Below are 22500 nucleotides of genomic sequence, written 5' to 3'. Positions count from 1 at the left end.
CAAAACACCCACACACCCACAGAGACACACAAACACACACACATAGACACACAAACACACCCACAGAGACACACACACACCGTTCCCCTTCTCACACCAGCTTAAAGTGTTTACTCAATTTGAATGTCACGTGTGTGTGTGCGCGTGTGTGTGCGCGTGTGTGTGTGATCAGTAAACAGGTGCAGTGACAGCCGGCTTGGGCAGCCCTAATCGAGGGGGAGGATGATGGGAGAGAGAGAGAGGAGTGTTGTTGATCCCTTTTTGTATTTTCAAATATTGTTGTAGTAGCATCATGTTATGGGTATGCTTGTCATCTGCAGGAACTAGGGAGCTTGTCAGTAACAAAATAAATATCAAGGCAGCGGGTAAAAGTTAGAGGAAAACCCGCCTCAGTCTCCTGAAAACCCGCCTCAGTCTTCTGAAAACCCGCCTCAGTCTTCTGAAAACCCGCAGCAGTCTTCTGAAAACCCGCCTCAGTCTCCTGAAAACCCGCCTCAGTCTCCAGAAAACCCGCCTCAGTCTTCTGAAAACCCGCTCAGTCTTCTGAAAACCCTGGGATAGTTTTATTTTTCATAATGCCAAAGCCAGAATAACTTTCCAAGAGGTATTGCTTGTTCCTATCTAGTCTCAATCCTGAATTAAATCTGCTTAAAAAAACATTGGAGTTTTAAATATCACTGTACCTCAATGTTCCCAAACCAAATAATACTGAGTTTTAGCTATTTTGGCCAATGTACTAATACTATACTAGTGTCTATACTAGGGCTGGTACCTGTATCTTTATGGTGCCTGTATCTTTATGGTGTCTATACTAGGGCTGATACCTGTATCTTTATGGTATCTATACTAGGGCTGATACCTGTATCTTTATGGTGTCTATACTAGGGCTGATACCTGTATCTTTATGGTGTCTATACTAGGGCTGATAGCTGTATCTTTATGGTGTCTATACTAGGGCTGGTACCTGTATCTTTATGGTGTCTGTATCTTTATGGTGTCTATACTAGGGCTGATACCTGTATCTTTATGGTGTCTATACTAGGGCTGATAGCTGTATCTTTATGGTGTCTATACTAGGGCTGGTACCTGTATCTTTATGGTGTCTATACTAGGGCTGATAGCTGTATCTTTATGGTGTCTATACTAGGGCTGGTACCTGTATCTTTATGGTGTCTATACTAGGGCTGGTACCTGTATCTTTATGGTGTCTGTATCTTTATGGTGTCTATACTAGGGCTGGTACCTGTATCTTTATGGTGTCTATACTAGGGCTGATACCTGTATCTTTATGGTGTCTATACTAGGGCTGGTACTTTTATCTTTATGGTGTCTATCTTTATGGTGTCTATACTAGGGCTGGTACTTGTATCTTTATGGTGTCTATACTAGGGTTGATACCTGTATCTTTATGGTGTCTGTATCTTTATGGTGTCTATACTAGGGTTGGTACCTGTATCTTTATGGTGTCTGTATCTTTATGGTGTCTATACTAGGGTTGGTACCTGTATCTTTATGGTGTCTGTATCTTTATGGTGTCTATACTAGGGCTGGTACTTGTATCTTTATGGTGCCTATCTTTATGGTGTCTATACTAGGGCTGGTACTTGTATCTTTATGGTGTCTATACTAGGGCTGATACCTGTATCTTTATGGTGTCTATACTAGGGCTGATACCTGTATCTTTATGGTGTCTATACTAGGGCTGATACCTGTATCTTTATGGTGTCTATACTAGGGCTGATACCTGTATCTTTATGGTGTCTATACTAGGGCTGATACTGTATCTTTATGGTGTCTATACTAGGGCTGATACCTGTATCTTTATGGTGTCTATACTAGGGCTGATACCTGTATCTTTATGGTGTCTGTATCTTTATGGTGTCTATACTAGGGCTGGTACCTGTATCTTTATGGTGTCTATACTAGGGCTGATACCTGTATCTTTATGGTGTCTATACTAGGGTTGGTACCTGCATCTTTATGGTGTCTGTATCTTTATGGTGTCTATACTAGGGCTGATACCTGTATCTTTATGGTGTCTGTATGGTGTCTATACTAGGGCTGGTACTTGTATCTTTATGGTGTCTATCTTTATGGTGTCTGTATCTTTATGGTGTCTATACTAGGGCTGGTACTTGTATCTTTATGGTGTCTATACTAGGGCTGATACCTGTATCTTTATGGTGTCTATACTAGGGCTGATACCTGTATCTTTATGGTGTCTATACTAGGGCTGGTCCTTGTATCTTTATGGTGTCTATACTAGGGCTACCTGTATCTTTAGGTACTGTATCTTTATGGTGTCTATACTAGGGCTGGTACCTGTATCTTTATGGTGTCTATACTAGGGCTGATACCTGTATCTTTATGGTGTCTATACTAGGGCTGATACCTTGTATCTTTATGGTGTCTGTATTTTATGGTGTCTATACTAGGGCTGATACCTGTATCTTTATGGTGTCTATACTAGGCTGAAACTGTATATTTATGGTACCTGTATCTTTATGGTGTCTGTATCTTTATGGTGTCTATACTAGGGTTGTATCTTTATGGTGTCTATACTAGGGCTGATACCTGTATCTTTATGGTGTCTGTATCTTTATGGTGTCTATACTTTAGGCTGATACCTGTATCTTTATGGTGTCTATACTAGGGCTGGTACCTGTATCTTTATGGTGTCTATACTTTATGGTGCTGATACCTGTATCTTTATGGTGTCTATACTAGGGCTGATACCTGTATCTTTATGGTGTCTATACTAGGGCTGGTACTTGTATCTTTATGGTGTCTATCTTTATGGTGTCTATACTAGGGCTGGTACTTGTATCTTTATGGTGTCTATACTAGGGCTGGTACTTGTATCTTTATGGTGTCTATACTAGGGCTGATACCTGTATCTTTATGGTGTCTATACTAGGGCTGGTACTTGTATCTTTATGGTGTCTATACTAGGGCTGGTACTTGTATCTTTATGGTGTCTATCTTTAGGCTGTACTTGTATCTTTATGGTGTCTATACTAGGGCTGATACCTGTATCTTTATGGTGTCTATACTAGGGCTGAAACCTGTATCTTTATGGTGTCTGTATCTTTATGGTGTCTATACTAGGGCTGGTACCTGTATCTTTATGGTGTCTATACTAGGGCTGATACCTGTATCTTTATGGTGTCTATACTAGGGCTGATACCTGTATCTTTATGGTGTCTGTATCTTTATGGTGTCTATACTAGGCTGATACCTGTATCTTTATGGTGTCTATACTAGGGCTGATGCCTGTATCTTTATGGTGTCTGTACTTTATGGTGCCTGTATCTTTATGGTGTCTATACTAGGGCTGATACCTGTATCTTTATGGTGTCTATACTAGGGCTGATACCTGTATCTTTATGGTGTCTATACTAGGGCTGATACCTGTATCTTTATGGTGTCTATACTAGGGCTGATACCTGTATCTTTATGGTGTCTATACTAGGGCTGATACCTGTATCTTTATGGTGTCTGTATCTTTATGGTGTCTATACTAGGGCTGATACCTGTATCTTTATGGTGTCTGTATCTTTATGGTGTCTATACTAGGGCTGATACCTGTATCTTTATGGTGTCTATACTAGGGCTGATAGCTGTATCTTTATGGTGTCTATACTAGGGCTGGTACCTGTATCTTTATGGTGTCTATACTAGGGCTGATACCTGTATCTTTATGGTGTCTGTATCTTTATGGTGTCTATACTAGGGCTGGTACCTGTATCTTTATGGTGTCTATACTAGGGCTGGTACCTGTATCTTTATGGTGTCTATACTAGGGCTGGTACCTGTATCTTTATGGTGTCTGTATTTTTATGGTGTCTATACTAGGGCTGATACCTGTATCTTTATGGTGTCTGTATCTTTATGGTGTCTATACTAGGGTTGGTACCTGTATCTTTATGGTGTCTATACTAGGGCTGATACCTGTATCTTTATGGTGTCTATACTAGGGCTGATACCTGTATGTGTATGGTGTCTATACTAGGGCTGATACCTGTATCTTTATGGTGTCTATACTAGGGCTGATACCTGTATCTTTATGGTGTCCTGTATCTTTATGGTGTCTATACTAGGGCTGGTACCTGTATCTTTATGGTGTCTATACTAGGGCTGATACCTGTATATTTATGGTATCTGTATCTTTATGGTGTCTATCTTTATGGTGTCTATACTAGGGTTGGTACCTGTATCTTTATGGTGTCTATACTAGGGCTGATACCTGTATCTTTATGGTGTCTATACTAGGGCTGATACCTGTATCTTTATGGTGTCTGTATCTTTATGGTGTCTATACTAGGGCTGGTACCTGTATATTTATTGTGTCTATACTAGGGCTGATACCTGTATCTTTATGGTGTCTGTATCTTTATGGTGTCTATCTTTATGGTGTCTATACTAGGGTTGGTACCTGTATCTTTATGGTGTCTATACTAGGGCTGATACCTGTATCTTTATGGTGTCTATACTAGGGCTGATACCTGTATCTTTATGGTGTCTATACTAGGGCTGGTACCTGTATCTTTATGGTGTCTATACTAGGGCTGATACCTGTATCTTTATGGTGTCTGTATCTTTATGGTGTCTATACTAGGGCTGGTACCTGTATCTTTATGGTGTCTATACTAGGGCTGATACCTGTATCTTTATGGTGTCTATACTAGGGCTGATACCTGTATCTTTATGGTGTCTATACTAGGGCTGGTACCTGTATCTTTATGGTGTCTGTATCTTTATGGTGTCTATACTAGGGCTGGTACCTGTATCTTTATGGTGTCTATACTAGGGCTGATACCTGTATCTTTATGGTGTCTGTATCTTTATGGTGTCTATACTAGGGCTTGGTACCTGTATCTTTATGGTGTCTATACTAGGGCTGATACCTGTATCTTTATGGTGTCTGTATCTTTATGGTGTCTATACTAGGGCTGGTACCTGTATCTTTATGGTGTCTGTACGATTCCAGTATTGTGTTACTTGTTAGTATCATGGCAAGGAAGCAAAACACAATGCAGATTTAACTTCTTTATGAAAACATTCTGTAAGGCCTGTACACACACAGACAGGGAGGTTACCACAAACTGTAACATTCCTAAAGAAACAAACATTATGTTGTCATCCAGAGTCACATATGTTTTCTAATCTATATATATATTTATTTTCTAATATATATTTTTGTTTTCTAATCTATATATATATTTATTTTCTAATATATATTTTTGTTTTCTAATCTATATATATATTTATTTTCTAATATATATTTTTGTTTTCTAATCTATATATATATTTATTTTCTAATATATATTTTTGTTTTCTAATCTATATATATATTTATTTTCTAATATATATTTTTGTATGTTTTCTAATCTATATATATATGTTTTATAAGCTATAGCACACAATATTTTACATACAGCAGGTTTTTAAACACCACAGAGCTTAGTGTGCTTTTTGTGTTTTAATTTTTGCCATGGAAAATATTGCGTTTCTGGTATCATCACAGCCCTAGTATGTACTGTGTAGGCACCCGATCTGATCCACAAGGGAGACTATCTACCACCCAACCACCAATCAGATTAGAGTCATAATGGAGAAGAGACATCTACCACCCCACCACCAATCAGATTAGAGCCATACGGGAGACATCTACCACCCCACCACCAATCAGATTAGAGTCATAATAGAGACTAGACATCTACCACCCCACCACCAATCAGATTAGAGTGATAAGGGAGACATCTACCACCCCACCACCAATCAGATTAGAGCCATACGGGAGACATCTACCACCCCACCACCAATCAGATTAGAGCCATTGGGGAGACATCTACCACCCAACCACCAATCAGATTAGAGTCATAATGGAGAAGAGACATCTACCACCCCACCACCAATCAGATTAGAGTCATAATGGAGAAGAGACATCTACCACCCCACCACCAATCAGATTAGAGCCATACGGGAGACATCTACCACCCCACCACCAATCAGATTAGAGTCATAATAGAGACTAGACATCTACCACCCCACCACCAATCAGACATCTACCACCCCACCACCAATCAGATTAGAGCCATACGGGAGACATCTACCACCCCACCACCAATCAGATTAGAGTCATAATGGAGAAGAGACATCTACCACCCCACCACCAATCAGATTAGAGCCATACGGGAGACATCTACCACCCCACCACCAATCAGATTAGAGCCATTATGGAGAAGAGACATCTACCACCCCACCACCAATCAGATTAGAGCCATACGGGAGACATCTACCACCCCACCACCAATCAGATTAGAGTCATAAGGGAGACATCTACCACCCCACCACCAATCAGATTAGAGTCATAAGGGAGACTAGACATCTACCATGGATCTATCAGATTAAGGGGGACAATGTTGTTTTTTGTCCTTCCACACTGGTTCTGAAGTCACCATTACCCACTAACTCATTTTTTTCAGATTAATAAGTGTTTGAACTAGTTATGTATGAATATTTATCGTTTACAAATTAGCTACGGAGAGAACTTCTTTGGCCACGCAGTGCGCCTTTGACCTGCAAAAAATATAACCATAAACACTGATTTGTTTAAAGCAAAACTACCAAAACGACTCCTCAATTATGAAACTATTCATTTGACCCTGTATATCTAAAAAATATAACCATAAACACTGATTTGTTTAAAGCAAAACTACCAAAACGACTGCCGATGGTGAACAATCTAAATGAAATCTATAATAATCTATAATAATCTATAGTAATCTATAGTAATCTATAGTAATCTCTAATAATCTCTAATAATCTATAATAATCTATAGTAATCTATAGTAATCTATAATAATCTATAATAATCTATAATAATCTATAATAATCTATAGTAATCTATAGTAATCTATAATAATCTATAATAATCTATAATAATCTATAGTAATCTATAATAATCTATAATAATCTATAATAATCTATAGTAATCTATAATAATCTATAGTAATCTATAATAATCTATAGTAATCTATAGTAATCTATAGTAATCTATAATAATAATAATCTATAATAATCTATAGTAATCTATAGTAATCTATAGTAATAATAATAATAATCTATAATAATCTATAGTAATCTATAATAATCTATAATAATCTATAGTAATCTATAATAATCTATTGTAATCTATAGTAATCTATTGTAATCTATAGTAATCTATTGTAATCTATAATAATCTATAATAATCTATAGTAATCTATAATAATCTATTCTATAGTAATCTATAATATTCTATAGTAATCTATAATAATCTATAGTAATCTATTCTATAGTAATCTATAATAATCTATAGTAATCTATAGTAATCTATAATAATCTATAGTAATCTATAGTAATCTATAATAATCTATTCTATAGTAATCTATAATAATCTATAGTAATCTATAGTAATCTATAGTAATCTATAGTAATCTATAGTAATCTATAATAATCTATTCTATAGTAATCTATAATAATCTATTCTATAGTAATCTATTGTAATCTATAGTAATCTATAGTAATCTATAGTAATCTATAATAATCTATAGTAATCTATAGTAATCTATAGTAATCTATAATAATCTATAGTAATCTATAGTAATCTATAATAATCTATAGTAATCTATAATAATCTATAGTAATCTATTGTAATCTATAGTAATCTATAGTAATCTATAATAATCTATAGTAATCTATAGTAATCTATAATAATCTATAATAATCTATAGTAATCTATAATAATCTATAATAATCTATAATAATCTATAGTAATCTATAATAATCTATAGTAATCTATAGTAATCTATAGTAATCTATAATAATCTATAGTAATCTATAATAATCTATAGTAATCTATAGTAATCTATAGTAATCTATAATAATCTATAATAATCTATAGTAATCTATAATAATAATCTATAATAATCTAATCTATAATAATCTATAGTAATCTATAATAATCTATAGTAATCTATAATAATCTATAGTAATCTATAGTAATCTATAATAATCTATAGTAATCTATAGTAATCTATAGTAATCTATAGTAATCTATAGTAATCTATAGTAATCTATAATAATCTATTCTATAGTAATCTATAATAATCTATAGTAATCTATAGTAATCTATAGTAATCTATAATAATCTATAGTAATCTATAATAATCTATAGTAATCTATTGTAATCTATAATAATCTATAGTAATCTATAATAATCTATAATAATCTATAGTAATCTATAATAATCTATAGTAATCTATAATAATCTATAGTAATCTATAATAATCTATAATAATAATCTATAGTAATCTATAGTAATCTATAATAATCTATAGTAATCTATAATAATCTATAATAATCTATAATAATCTATAGTAAACCTGTTCAGCAGGTTTAGCCACTAGCTTACTTTTATTCTGGTAAAACACCATGTTCAACATCCCATAGATAATAATTACCTAGCAAATCACATCGGTTGTCACTCAACTAATAAAGCCTAATATCACGCGTTGCCATTTTAGTATTTTGAATGCTGAAGGAGATCAGGAACAAGTCGTCTACTTCTCATTGGTCAGCATGCGAATCTGAGCTCAGTGCTCAGTTTGACGAGGCTACTGATATTACCTGGAGTCGTTCAGCATATAACATGACATGTCTGTCAACGCAGGTACATGTAGTTGGACACTGAAGGAGAGGAGATGCGTCAGCTGTCACCCGTGTTAGGGAACGGTACTTTTAAAATGAACTCGTCGGGTTACAACTATTACTTACTGTGGAAAGTAAGTCATTGTTTTGCCCCAGTAGAGGGCGTACACTACCTTAGAATGACTTGCATACTTAGAACTCACGGAATATTCAGAGTGAAACCTTTAGCAACCAAAGGGTTGTCAAGCAGCACTGATGACATCACGGGAGGAGAGCTCAAGACTGAGATCTCTTGTCAGATTTCCTAATAGTTGTTTTCAGTTGTTTTAGTAAATTGAACTGTGTATTTTGCAATAAAGTTGTCATCATTATCATTAATATTATTATTAACATTATTATTATTATTACCATCATTATCATTAATATTATGATTAACATTATTATTATTATTACCATCATTATCATTAATATTATTATTAACATTATTATTATTATTACCATTATTATCATTAATATTATTATTAACATTATTATTATTATTACCATCATTATCATTAATATTATTATTAACATTATTATTATTATTACCATCATTATCATTAATATTATTATTAACATTATTATTATTATTACCATCATTATCATGAATATTATTATTAACATTATTATTATTATTACCATTATTATCATTAATATTATTATTAACATTATTATTATTATTACCATTATTATCATTAATATTATTATTAACATTATTATTATTATTACCATTATTATCATTAATATTATTATTAACATTATTATTATTATTACCATTATTATCATTAATATTATTATTATTATTATTATTATCATTATCGTTCATATTATTGTTATTAATATTATTAGCATTATCATTAATTCTATCATCGTTATTATGATAATAATGATCATAATGATTATAATATGAATGATAATAATGATAATATGAATGATAATATGAATGATAATAATGATTATAATATGAATGATAATAATGATAATAAATGTAATATATATATATATAATATTATCATTATTATCATTCATATTATTATTTTTTATCACAGGGATACATTTAAACTCAGTTTTTCACAATTCTTGACATTTAATCCAAGTAAAAATTCCCTGTTTTAGGTCGGTTAGGATCGCCACTTTATTTTAAGAATGTGACATGTCAGAATAATAGTAGAGAGAATGATTTATTTCAGCTTTTATTTATTTCATCACATTTTTCAGTGGGTCAGAAGTTTACATACACTCAATTAATATTTCATAGCATTGCCTTTAAATTGTTTAACTTGTGTCAAACATTTCAGGTAGCCTTCCACAAACTTCCCACAATAAGTTGGGTGAATTTTGGCCCATTCCTCCTAACAGAGCTGGTGTAACTGAGTCAGGTTTGTAGGCCTCCTTGCTCGCACACACTTTTTCAGTTTTGCCCACACATTTTCTATGGGATTGAGGTCAGGGCTTTGTGCTGGCCACTCCAATACCTTGACTTTGTTGTCCTTAAGCCATTTTGCCACAACTTTGGAAGTATGTTTGGGGTCGTTGCCCATTTGGAAGACCCATTCCTTCATGAAGCCATCTATTTATTGAAGTGCACCAGTCCCTCCTGCAGCAAAGCACCCCCACAACATGATGCTGCCACCCCCGTGCTCCACAGGGATGGTGTTCTTCGGCTTGCAAGCCTCCTCCTTTTTCCTCCAACCATAACAATGGTCATTATGGCCAAACAGTTCTATTTTTGTTTCATCAGACCAGAGGACATTTCTCCAAAAAGTCCGATCTTTGTCCCCATGTGTAGTTGCAAACTGTAGTCTGGCTTTTTTATGCCAGTTTTGGAGCAGTGGCTTCTTCCTCGCTGAGCGGCCTTTCAGGTTATGTCGATATAGGACTCGTTTTACTGTGGATATAGATACTTTTGTACTGGTTTCCTCCAGCATCTTCACAAGGTCCTTTGCTGTTGTTCTGGGAATGATTTGCACTTTTCGCACCAAAGTACGGTCATCGCTAGGAGACAGAACACGTCTCCTTCCTGAGCGGTATGACGGCTGCGTGGTCCCATGGTGTTTATACTTGCGTACTATTGTTTGTACAGATGAACATGGTACCTTCAGGCATTTGGAAATTGCCCCCAAGGATGAACCAGACTTGTGGAGGCCTACAATTTATTTTCTGAGGTCTTGGCTGATTTCTTTAGATTTCCCCATGATGTCAAGCAACGAGACACTGAGTTTGAAGGTAGGCCTTGAAATACGTCCACAGGTACACCTCCAATTGACTCAAATGATGTCAATTAGCCTATCAGAAGCTTCTAAAGCCATGACATCATTTTCTGGAATTTTCCAAGCTGTTTAAAGGCACAGTCAACTTAGTGTATGTAAACTTCTGACCTACTGGAATTGTGATACAGTGAATTATAAGTGAAATAATCTGTCTGTAAACAATTGTTGGAAAAATTACGTGTGTCATGCACAAAGTAGATGTACTAACCGACTTAGCCTAGGGGCCATCCCAATGACAACTACACTACTTAATGGGCTATTTAAAGTTAGCCTAGGGGCCATCCCAATGACAACTACACTACTTAATGGGCTATTTAAAGTTAGCCTAGGGGCCAACCCAATGACAACTACACTACTTAATGGGCTATTTAAAGTTAGCCTAGGGGCCAACCCAATGACGGCTAGACACTAAGAATGTGTTGGTAAGTGTCTCAAATGACAGCCTGGTCCCTACAGCTTGTTCTGGACAGGGCCTCTTTTTTTAATATCACATTACCTCTGATGTCGTTCTAGGAAAACAACTGTGGGCTTTCTTAACTTAATGTTTAATTTATTATTATAATAATTAACTTAGTAGTCACTTTAAACAGCAACATTGTGTGTAAAAAGTCTGGTACTTAAAAGAAACATTTTGTTGGTTGTTGCTGATATAGGATGGCTGAAATAACATTGAAGAATGGCTACGGTGCATAAAGATGGAGGAATTCAAATATTTGTTTTTAAAAGTTATTAAACTATGGCGCTCAATAGGGTTCATAATGGCTCAATATGGCTCAATAGGGTTCATAATGGCTCAATATGGCTCAATAGGGTTCATAATGGCTCAATATGGCTCAATAGGGTTCATAATGGCTCAATATGGCTCAATATGGTGCAATATGGCTCAATATGGTTCAATATGGCTCAATATGGTTCAATCTGGTTCAATGTGGTTCAATGTGGTTCAATCTGGTTCAATGTGGCTCAATATGGCGCAATGTTGTTCAATGTGGTTCAATATGGCTCAATATGGTTCAATGTGGTTCAATATGGCTCAATATGTCTCAATATGGTGCAATATGGTTCAATATGGCTCAATATGGTTCAATATGGCTCAATATGGTGCAATATGGTTCAATATGGCTCAATATGGTGCAATATGGTTCAATGTGGCTCAATATAGTTCAATGTGGTTCAATGTGACAATAAATCAGCACAAATCAACCTTTTTTGTGTGGCTTTTTCTAAAACGCTGCCGTCTTGGAAACAGAATTGGGATCATGTCTACTCTGCGATTGACATCACGACCTAAGAGTAATGCAGACCAATGTACAATACAACGACCTACTTAGCCAACAAGGCATTTGTTGTAAGTACAACGGGGGGGGGGTACCATCTTATGCACCTCCTGAATCCTCTTGTCGACTCGCAGATCTACTTCCATTTCACTGGTTTCTCATCCCTCTCTCCTCGTCTCTCCTCTATTTCAGGAAGAGGCTATACCAGAGTTGGAGATAGATGTGGATGAGCTGCTGGACATGCCTAGTGATGATGACCGAGGAGCCAGAGTTAAAGATCTCCTGATAGAGTGTTATAAACCTACTGAGGTACGTCAGGCCTTTCTGCAATAATATATTCCTCATGCTGCTGTTGAATTGGGGGGGTCATGTATTTTAGGGTTTTGAACCCCAGGAAGAGTAGCTGCTCCCTAGCTAATGGGGATCCTAATCAACAAAACATTCTCCCTTCCTTAGCCAGGGCCACACACAACCCCTAGCACCTATCCCCTAGACACTTGTCCTTGAGCTGATTCTAATATTTACCTGGTTTATAAAATTAATCAAGTTAGTTACAGCTGTGGATGGAGTTAAAACCTACAGGAAGGTATCTCTCCAGGAACAGGGTTGGAGTTAAAACCTACAGGAAGGTATCTCTCCAGGAACAGGGTTGGAGTTAAAACCTACAGGAGGGTCTCTCTCCAGGAACAGGGTTGGAGTTAAAACCTACAGGAGGGTCTCTCCAGGAACAGGGTTGGAGTTAAAACCTACAGGAAGGTATCTCTCCAGGAACAGGAGGTTGGGAACAGGGTTGGAATTAAAACCTACAGGAGGGTCTCTCTCCAGGAACAGGGTTGGAGTTAAAACCAACAGGAGGGTCTCTCTCTCCAGGAACAGGGTTGGAGTTAAAACCTACAGAAGGGTCTCTCTCTCCAGGAACAGGGTTGGAGTTAAAACCTACAGGAAGGTATCTCTCCAGGAACAGGGTTGGAGTTAAAACCTACAGGAAGGTATCTCTCCAGGAACAGGGTTGGAGTTAAAACCTACAGGAAGGTATCTCTCCAGGAACAGGGTTGGAGTTAAAACCTACAGGAAGGTATCTCTCCAGGAACAGGGTTGGAGTTAAAACCTACAGGAAGGTATCTCTCCAGGAACAGACAGTTGTTTCTAACGGTGTGTTTTGTCCCTCTTCTCTCCCTGTAGGTGGTTGTTACTAACGGTGTGTTTTGTCCCTCTTCCCTCGCTGTAGGATGTTGTTACTAACGGTGTGTTTTGTCCCTCTTCTCTCCCTGTAGGTGGTTGTTACTAACGGTGTGTTTTGTCCCTCTTCCCTCCCTGTAGGACTTTGTGTCTGATCTGCTGGATAAGATTCGTGGCATGCAGAAACTCACCACCCCCCAGAAGAAATAACCTCACCCCTTTCTCCTCCCTCAGCCCAAATGGCCATCCCTCAACCTCAACCTCACCCAACTGAAGAAATAGGAGCTTTGCCTCCTCAGAGATGGCGGGAGGAGGAGGAGGAGAAGAGAGTGGAGTAGAGGGACGAAGATAAAGAGAAGAGAGGATGGAAGAGGAGGAAAGAAGATTGAAGCAGCCAATCAGATCTAAGCAGGGCTCATGATGTCCTATCCTGTGGTTTTATTTTAATGTTTTATTTAGTTGATTCTTATTTTTCGTTTTTTTAAAGGGGCTTGTATTGTTTTTAAATTATCAATGGATCTGTTTCTCATGTTAATGTGATGCCAGTGAACACAGCATACTATAACGTGGCTGTACGTTTAGTAGTGGTGAGTTTTAGTCCCAAATGGTAACTTATCTTTTATAGTCCACTACTTATAACCAGGGCTCTGGTTGTGGACTAGGTGATAGGGAGCCATTTTGGCTCTGGTTGTGGACTAGGTGATTGGGAGCCATTTTGGCTCTGGTTGTGGACTAGGCGATAGGGAGCCATTTTGGCTCTGGTTGTGGACTAGGCGATAGGGAGCCATTTTGGCTCTGGTTGTGGACTAGGTGATAGGGAGCCATTTTGGCTCTGGTTGTGGACTAGGTGATAGTGAGCCATTTTGGCTCTGGTTGTGGACTAGGTGATAGGGAGCCATTTTGGGACGTAACCTTTCAAGTTTTAGGACTGACTCCTGCGTATAATACAGTGTATACATTTAAATGTCAGTCATTTAGCCGATGCTCTTATCCAGAGAGACTTATAGGAGCGATTAGGGTTAAGTGCCTTGCTCAAGGGCACATCGGCAGATTTTTTTCACCTAGTCGGATCGGGGATACAAACCAACAACCTTTCTGTTATTGGTCCAATGCTCTTAACCACTAGGATACCTGCTGCCCTATACGCAGCTCCGTGTGTGTTTAACGTGTGTGTGGTCTGGAACACACACACACACACACACACACACACACACACACACACACCGGGGACTTGAACAAAGTGGCCTTGTTTCTTTCTAGCTCTATATTTCTCTGTCTTCTTCTTCTCTAAAACAGTTTCTTTTCTCTCACATAGTGTGCAGTCTAAGGGCTATTTTCAGTGAGGACTCATGGAGAGTTTTCAGTAGAGCAGTAAACCAATGAGGGGTGAGATGGGAGGAGGGAGTGAAGGCAAGCAAAGGGAGGGGGTGGGGGGGGCACTGTAGTGGAAAATTATGGCTGTCTGGATGCTTTTATCCAAATAGCAGCACACACACACACACGCACGCACGCACGCACGCACGCACGCACGCACGCACACACACACACACACACACACACACACACACACACAGGAAACAGCAGTAACACAGTCACAGACCACAGCTGCTGCTCCTTCATGCTCACATGTTAATAGTGGCTCTCTCTCCAACACACACACACACACACACACACACACACACACACACACACATGGGAAGGGGGGATGAAAAACCTCATCGAGAGATAAATAGAGCGACAGGGAGAGAGAGAATCAGAGGTCTTACCCTTCCTGGTTCACAAGGCCTCAGTGTTGCTTATCAGCTCTCTATCTGTCCTCACACACACACACACATCTCTCTATTTGGCCCTCACTCCTTCCTTCTTCTCTCTCCTTCCGTTCTACTTCCAACCATCATCTACACCGATGACACCTTCCCTTCCTCCATCTCTCTTTTTTTTTATGTTTTATTTGATTTGAATTAGGGCTCTATTCAATCCGCAGCTTTACGGCGTGTCTGAAAGGTGACGTTTCCGTGGAGACCTCATTCTCCGGTAAAACCTGTATATGTCGACTCAAGTCGGAAACGACCTTGACATTTCTATCACGGCGTTTTAAGTTTTTTTTTTTTTTCTCCAGATCGAATAAAAAGCCGACTTTGCCTTTTTTAGGCCTTTTATTTATGTTACAAAACCAAATAGAACGAGACTTTTTTTCATTTTTAATGGAACAATGTGTTTGTTGTTGTTGATGTTTCTCCTCTTTTTAAAAAGGAGATCCTATTGTTGTTTAGAAAATAGGTCACCTAGAGGTCACCTAGAGGTCACCTAGAGGTCATTTACATCTCTACACTCTGCATTCTTTAGATGCACATATCTATTCTAGGTCAATTTTTACTGTGTTTATTATTATTGTTATTATTATTCAGCCTGGCGTGTGTCCCAAATGGCACCCTATTCCCTATATAGTGCACTACTTTAGACCAGAGCACTACAAATGGCACCCTATTCCCTATATAGTGCACTACTTTAGACCAGAGCCCTGTGATAAGACTGCCGTCCTTTCCAGGGTGTACTTGTACATCTGCCTCACAGGACATGAAACAGGCTCATATGTTCTGACTCTGACACGGCGACTTACTTACCCATAAGTCTCTGGTCTAATGTAGTGCAGTGTGTAGGGGAATAAAGAAGCTATTTGAGACGTAGCCCTGATAGACTGTTTGTTGGGTGTGTCGGACTTATTTTACTGTATGACAACTTGCAACAAAAAAAAAAAAAAAAAATATTTTATTGATTAAAAGAAATGCTGTTTTAGAAGTGATGTGTTTCTGGAGGAAAAGATGAACAAACTGAAAAACAAAAATGTAGCAATATCAACAGGGTCTTGTTTATTTACCAATTTTGTTACACTTTTATGCAACTTTGATAAAAAATATGTTGAAACGAATTGTGTGTGTGTGTGTGTGTGTTTGTCCTTCAGAATGATGTGGATTTGTGTGTATAACAACCAATTATGTGTATGTGTGTCATTGGTAACGTAACATGTATCACTGACATTTGGAAATGGTTTTTTGTCGCCACCTGCAGGACATATGTGGTATAATTATATCGTAAATAGAGCGCGCCAACAAAGACTTCATAACTAACTAACCCAAGATAGACTTGAGCCTTTTTCCAATGGCAGCAAATGAATCAGTGGGCAGAACGAGGTGGGCGGAGCCTAGAGGTTATTTGTATATTTCCGTTAGTGAACTCCTGCTATGTAAAGTGCGAATGCGCAAGAACTAATTTCGCATTTACACTCCTTCTAAACAACACATTTAAAAAAACAACGTTGGTGATACAGTCTACAAAACGCAGTCCACTATGTTTATTAAAGATTCTAGTTTTGTAAACTGTATGGACATCAAATGTTTTATCAATGAGAAAATTATCAGAACTTCATCAAAATCCATCCATCCATCTTCTCCCAGTGTCGGCCACTGGGCTTCCTCTCATCACCATATTTGATAGTGAGTGGAAACGCCAACCGGATGCTTCACGTTTATACATCTGGTGAAATATCTGGCTCATTGTTCTATCTGTGAAGTCCTAAAACCCGGAAAATGAGTTGCCCCTGGTTCGTTTCGTCATCCATATGGGTAAAGAACACGGTTTCGGAACAAACACTGAAAATAAAGTCTGAGGTTAACACAGGATAAGGAGACTGCTATTATTATATACGTTCTGTTCTATAAAATAATAGCAGTCAGTTAACATGAACTTTATGAATTATGACGCCTTTGTGCTTTTTTATTTTTTATTACATAAATTCTTCAAAATGGATAAAAAGTGACTTTAGCTGACAAAATCTATCAGATCTCCTCAACCTGTTTACCACAGACCTTATTTTCGACGTTTGTCCAAAAACCACACACACACAAAAAACGCCATTCATTTTCCCCATAGGAAAAAAATAAATAAATTGGACCAACTGTGGACATTTTGTTTGTCCCCTCAAGGTCAAATGCTATTTTTTTTTTCTAGGGGCTTTAGGGTTAAGGTTAGAAACAGTGTTATGGTTAGGATTAGGGTTAGGAGCTAGGGTTTGTTTTAGGGTAAGGTTTAGGAGGTTAGGGTTTAGGAAAATAGGATTTTTAATGGGACTGAATTGTGTGTCCCCACAAAGTTAGTTGTACAAGACTGTGTATCCCAAAATAGCTTGGTTTTTCCTATGACAAATTCCGCTGCAAATGTCAATACAGAAGAATCGAATGGAATCAGCCAATAGCGGGATCCTCCCCCTCAGCTCTCTGGATCGCATCGAGGTCAAATCTTCAGATAAAAAAAATACAATAATAATTTCACATCTATATTTATAACCACATCCTATTTGTTATCATGTATATGCATAAATATACACAAATCCTCGAAAGCAAATGAGTTGACGTTTAAGGTGACGTTTAGGGGATTATATTATCTGGCCTGGGTTATCCCGGTAAAAGGAGTTTATATGGGTGAAAAGTGATTGCACTCGTTTTGGAATCGAGCTGCGTGAATCAGGTGCCTCCGTTCAAAGCCCACGGTGAATTCAGCTCAAAACTAAAGTAACAGCTAGACTAGGTTAAAGCACGTGGACTAATTAGCAGGATTATATCACATGCGAAAGTGATTGCTTTTGATATAAACGCTTTATATGCCTTCCCAATGACAACTGGTTTAAAAATGTGGACATTTATTTGATGGAAAAGAGGTGTATGTTTCCGGGCGATTCACTATGCTGCCTTGTTGACAACATGACTCGAATGGCGCAGATTACTGTTCCATTTGAGTCGGGGCTCCTCCCTCACCGCGTTTCCCTGGTCACGTCACAGGCCATAGACCGGTGCACCGGGGTTCAGATGAATAGAACTCCCCCAGTAGTTGAATATCCACTGCTCAAATAAACCAGTATTATGAACCGAGGGGCTGTTGGCCACTGATTGGTTAGGTCAGTACAGTAATATCTCACAGGACGGTTTCTATTGGCTAGGCATGTATTTAAACTCTGCGTTGATTGGCTTGACTGTAGAATTGTAGAATCCGGCAAAAGTGTCAGTAGAACTGTACTACACCTAAAAGGAAGTAGCCTAGTTTGAATATTGTGATAATAGAAGTGTCCTTTACAGTATTAGAGTATAGCTCACGTACAAAACCATCAACGGTAAGTAGGATATTCTAGTTTTTAAACTGCATTCCCCACATTTTGCTATCCTTTATTATTGGGTTTGAAGTCTAGTTGATCATCCGACGGTCATCCCTCCGTCTCTTCTCATCATACATCCTATAATATATCCTATAAGTCAGCGTCTGAAACAACCCACTATAACCCCGTCAATGCCAGGTCCTATTTGAATGGCACATTGTACCATTGCTATGAATGTCTCGGAAACATTTTAGGCTACAACCTAACTTCACTTCATATGCGTGTTGATGACACTCCGTTAGACAATGTAACAACTACCGTCTCTGTCGCAGACAGGGTTAGATATATCGCATAGCCAACATTTGCTGTGAAAAAAGAGAATCATTGATTTATTCATGTATCAGACTGTTGTCCGTAGGATACTAAAATGATTTCAAACTCAAGATTGTGTATTCGGCTGTTCGGGAGAGGCCGCCGCCTCCCCGGACGGAACATTTCCTACGGTATGTTCTCCGGTTAGACGACATCGGTGAAGCCGTACGGGAGATCTCGAGGTGGAAGGACCACACCGTGTAGTGTAGTCGTTTCACTGACCACCGGTCCACGTCGAGCCTTGTTGCAGTTTTTGTATTTCTATATTTCTGTGCAAAAAGGCCGAGAAGACGTTGATCTTTGTTATGAGTGATTTTGTTGTCCACTGAATTCTTTATTACAGGGTGTATTTTTTTTAAAATATAGGGTGTAATTATTATTTCTTTATTATAGGGTGTAATTATTATTTGTGCATAGGCCTAGATGAATAAGTTATGTTATATTATAAAAAATCCCTGCTAAATACTAAGTTACTATATTTCTACATCAATTAGGCTATAAATATGTTATAGTGGTTAACAAACTGTCAGATAATGACAGAGATAACAACACCTACAAAAAGTAATAATAACAATGACATCACAATACCCCCATAATGACATCACAATACCCCATAATGACATCACAATACCCCCATAATGACATCACAATACCCCATAATGACATCACAATACCCCATAATGACATCACAATACCCCATAATGACATCACAATACCCCCATAATGACATCACAATACCCCATAATGACATCACAATACCCCCATAATGACATCACAATACCCCATAATGACATCACAATACCCCCATAATGACATCACAATACCCCCATAATGACATCACAATACCCCATAATGACATCACAATACCCCATAATGACATCACAATACCCCATAATGACATCACAATACCCCCATAATGACATCACAATACCCCATAATGACATGACATCACAATACCCCATAATGACATCACAATACCCCATAATGACATCACAATACCCCATAATGACATCACAATACCCCATAATGACATCACAATACCCCATAATGACATCACAATACCCCATAATGACATCACAATACCCCATAATGACATCACAATACCCCATAATGACATCACAATACCCCATAATGACATCGCAATACCCCCATAATGACATCACAATACCCCATAATGACATCACAATACCCCATAATGACATCACAATACCCCCATAATGACATCACAATACCCCATAATGACATCACAATACCCCATAATGACATCACAATACCCCATAATGACATCACAATACCCCATAATGACATCACAATACCCCATAATGACATCACAATACCCCATAATGACATCACAATACCCCATAATGACATCACAATACCCCCATAATGACATCACAATACCCCATAATGACATCACAATACCCCATAATGACATCATCAATACCCCATAATGACATCACAATGACCCCCCCATAATGACATCACAATACCCCCATAATGACATCACAATACCCCATAATGACATCACAATACCCCCATAATGACATCACAATACCCCATAATGACATCACAATACCCCCATAATGAGATCACAATACCCCATAATGACATCACAATACCCCCATAATTAGTTATTATTTTGTTTCTCTGTCTCTCTCTTTCTCTCCTTTCTCTCTTTCTCTCTGTTTCTTTCTCTCTCTCTCCCCCTCACTCTCTCTGTCTGTCTCTCTCTCTTCTCTATCACTCTTTCTCTCTCTCCCCCTCACTCTCTCTCTCTCTCTCTCTTGGCATAGGAAACATGTGTTAGCATTACCAAAGCAAGTGAAATAGATAATAAACAAAAGTGAAATAAACAATAAAAATGAACAGTAAACATTACTCTCACAAAAGTTACAAAAGAATAAAGACATTTCAAATGTCATATTATGTATATATACAGTGTTGTAATGATGTACAAATAGTTAAAGTACAAAATGGAAAATAAATCAACATAAATATGGGTTGTATTTACAATGGTGTTTGTTCTTCACTGGTTGCCCTTTTCTCGTGGCAACAGGTCACACATCTTGCTGCTGTGATGGCACACTGTGGTATTTCACCCAGTAGATATGGGAGTTTATCAATATTGGGTTTGTTTTCTAATTCTTTGTGGATCTGTGTAACTTGAGAGAAATATGTGTCTCTAATATGGTCATACATTTGGCAGGAGGTTAGGAAGTGCAGCTCAGTTTCCAGCTCAATTTGTGGGCAGTGTGCACATAGCCTGTCTTCTCTTGAGAGCCATGTCTGAATACGGCGGCCTTTCTCAATAGCAAGGCTATGCTCACTGAGTCTGTACATAGTCAAAGCTTTCCTTATGTTTGGGTCAGTCACAGTGGTCAGGTAAACTCTCTGTCTCTCTCTGTCTCTGTCTCTCTCTCTCTCTCTCTCTCTCTCTCTCTCTCTCTCTGTCTCTGTCTCTCTGTCTCTCTCTCTCTCTCTCTCTCTCTCTCTCTCTCTCTCTCTCTCTCTCTCTCTCTCTCTCTCTCAGTGATGCCAGCCCAGCCCTCAGTCAATGAACCAGAGGAAGAGATGGAGGTGGAGGGAGACAGTGAACTACCAGAAGCCAATGGAGAGATGGGGGAAAAGAGGGAGAGAGAGGGAGGAGAGGGGGAGGAAGAGACCATGGATGAGAGCACGGGGGAGAGGGAGAGCGACTTGGACGAGAGCGAGGAGGAGAGTTCAGGTAAGTTGAATGATGAAAGAAGCCAGTTTTAATTTTTTTTCACTCTTTCTTGAATGCACAAACTAACTAACTAACAGTCTCTCTCTCTCTCTCTCTCTGTCTTGCTCTCTCAATTCAATTCAATTCGAGGACTTTATTGGCATGGGAAACATGTGTTAACATTGCCAAAGCAAGAGAGGTAGATAATATATAAAGTGAATATATAAAGTGAAATAAACAATAAAAATGAACAGTAAACATTACACATACAGAAGTTCCAAACGAATAAATACATTACAAATGTCATATTATGTCTATATACAGTGTTGTAACGATGTGCAAATAGTTAGTGTCTCTATATAGTCATTATATATATATTGTCATTATATGGTCACTTGGCAGGAGGTTAGGAAGTGCAGCTCAGTTTCCACCTCATTTTGTCGGCAGTGAGCACATAGCCTGTCTTCTCTTGAGAGCCATGTCTGCCTACGGCGGCCTTTCTCAATAGCAAGGCTATGCTCACTGAGTCTGTACATAGTCAAAGCTTTCCTTACGTTTGGGTCAGTCACTGTGGTCAGGTATTCTGCCACTGTGTACTCTCTGTTTAGGGACAAACAGCATTCTAGTTTGCTCTGTTTTTTTGTTAATTCTTTCTAATGTGTCAAGTAATTATCTTTTTGTTTTCTCATGATTTGTTTGGGTCTAATTGTGTTGCTGTCCTGGGGCTCTGTGAGTCTGTTTGTGAACAGAGCCCCATGACCAGCTTGGTTTGGGGACTCTTCTCCAGGTTCATCTCTCTGTAGGTGATGGCTTTGTTAT

General features: G+C 38.0%; 2 protein-coding genes across 5 annotated transcripts in view; both read left to right on the top strand.

Annotated features, from left to right (window-relative positions):
- LOC115114988 (protein phosphatase 1 regulatory subunit 14B-like) overlaps nt 1-16388 on the top strand; it is a 57374-nt gene extending 40986 nt beyond the window's left edge. Inside the window, exons 2-3 of one of the 2 annotated variants that reach the window (XM_065021999.1) lie at nt 12473-12589; nt 13694-16388. In XM_065021999.1, coding sequence (XP_064878071.1) covers nt 12473-12589; nt 13694-13741 — 165 coding nt within the window. In that variant the 3' untranslated portion in view covers nt 13742-16388. Of the gene's footprint in view, nt 1-12472; nt 12590-13600 lie in introns of both variants that reach the window. The other variant, XM_065021998.1, reaches the window with a different exon arrangement.
- A 2129-nt stretch (nt 16389-18517) lies between these two features.
- Nucleotides 18518-22500, top strand: part of LOC135572973 (breast cancer metastasis-suppressor 1 homolog) — a 35265-nt gene continuing 31282 nt past the window's right edge. For all 3 annotated transcript variants that reach the window (XM_065021997.1, XM_065021996.1, XM_065021995.1), the window contains exons 1-2: nt 18518-18623; nt 21508-21702. In XM_065021997.1, coding sequence (XP_064878069.1) covers nt 21510-21702 — 193 coding nt within the window. In that variant the 5' untranslated portion in view covers nt 18518-18623; nt 21508-21509. The remainder of the gene's footprint in view (nt 18624-21507; nt 21703-22500) is intronic.

This window comes from Oncorhynchus nerka, linkage group LG8, assembly GCF_034236695.1.
Source record: "Oncorhynchus nerka isolate Pitt River linkage group LG8, Oner_Uvic_2.0, whole genome shotgun sequence".
Taxonomy (NCBI): domain Eukaryota; kingdom Metazoa; phylum Chordata; class Actinopteri; order Salmoniformes; family Salmonidae; genus Oncorhynchus; species Oncorhynchus nerka.
This window is presented reverse-complemented; position numbering and strand designations above follow the sequence as displayed.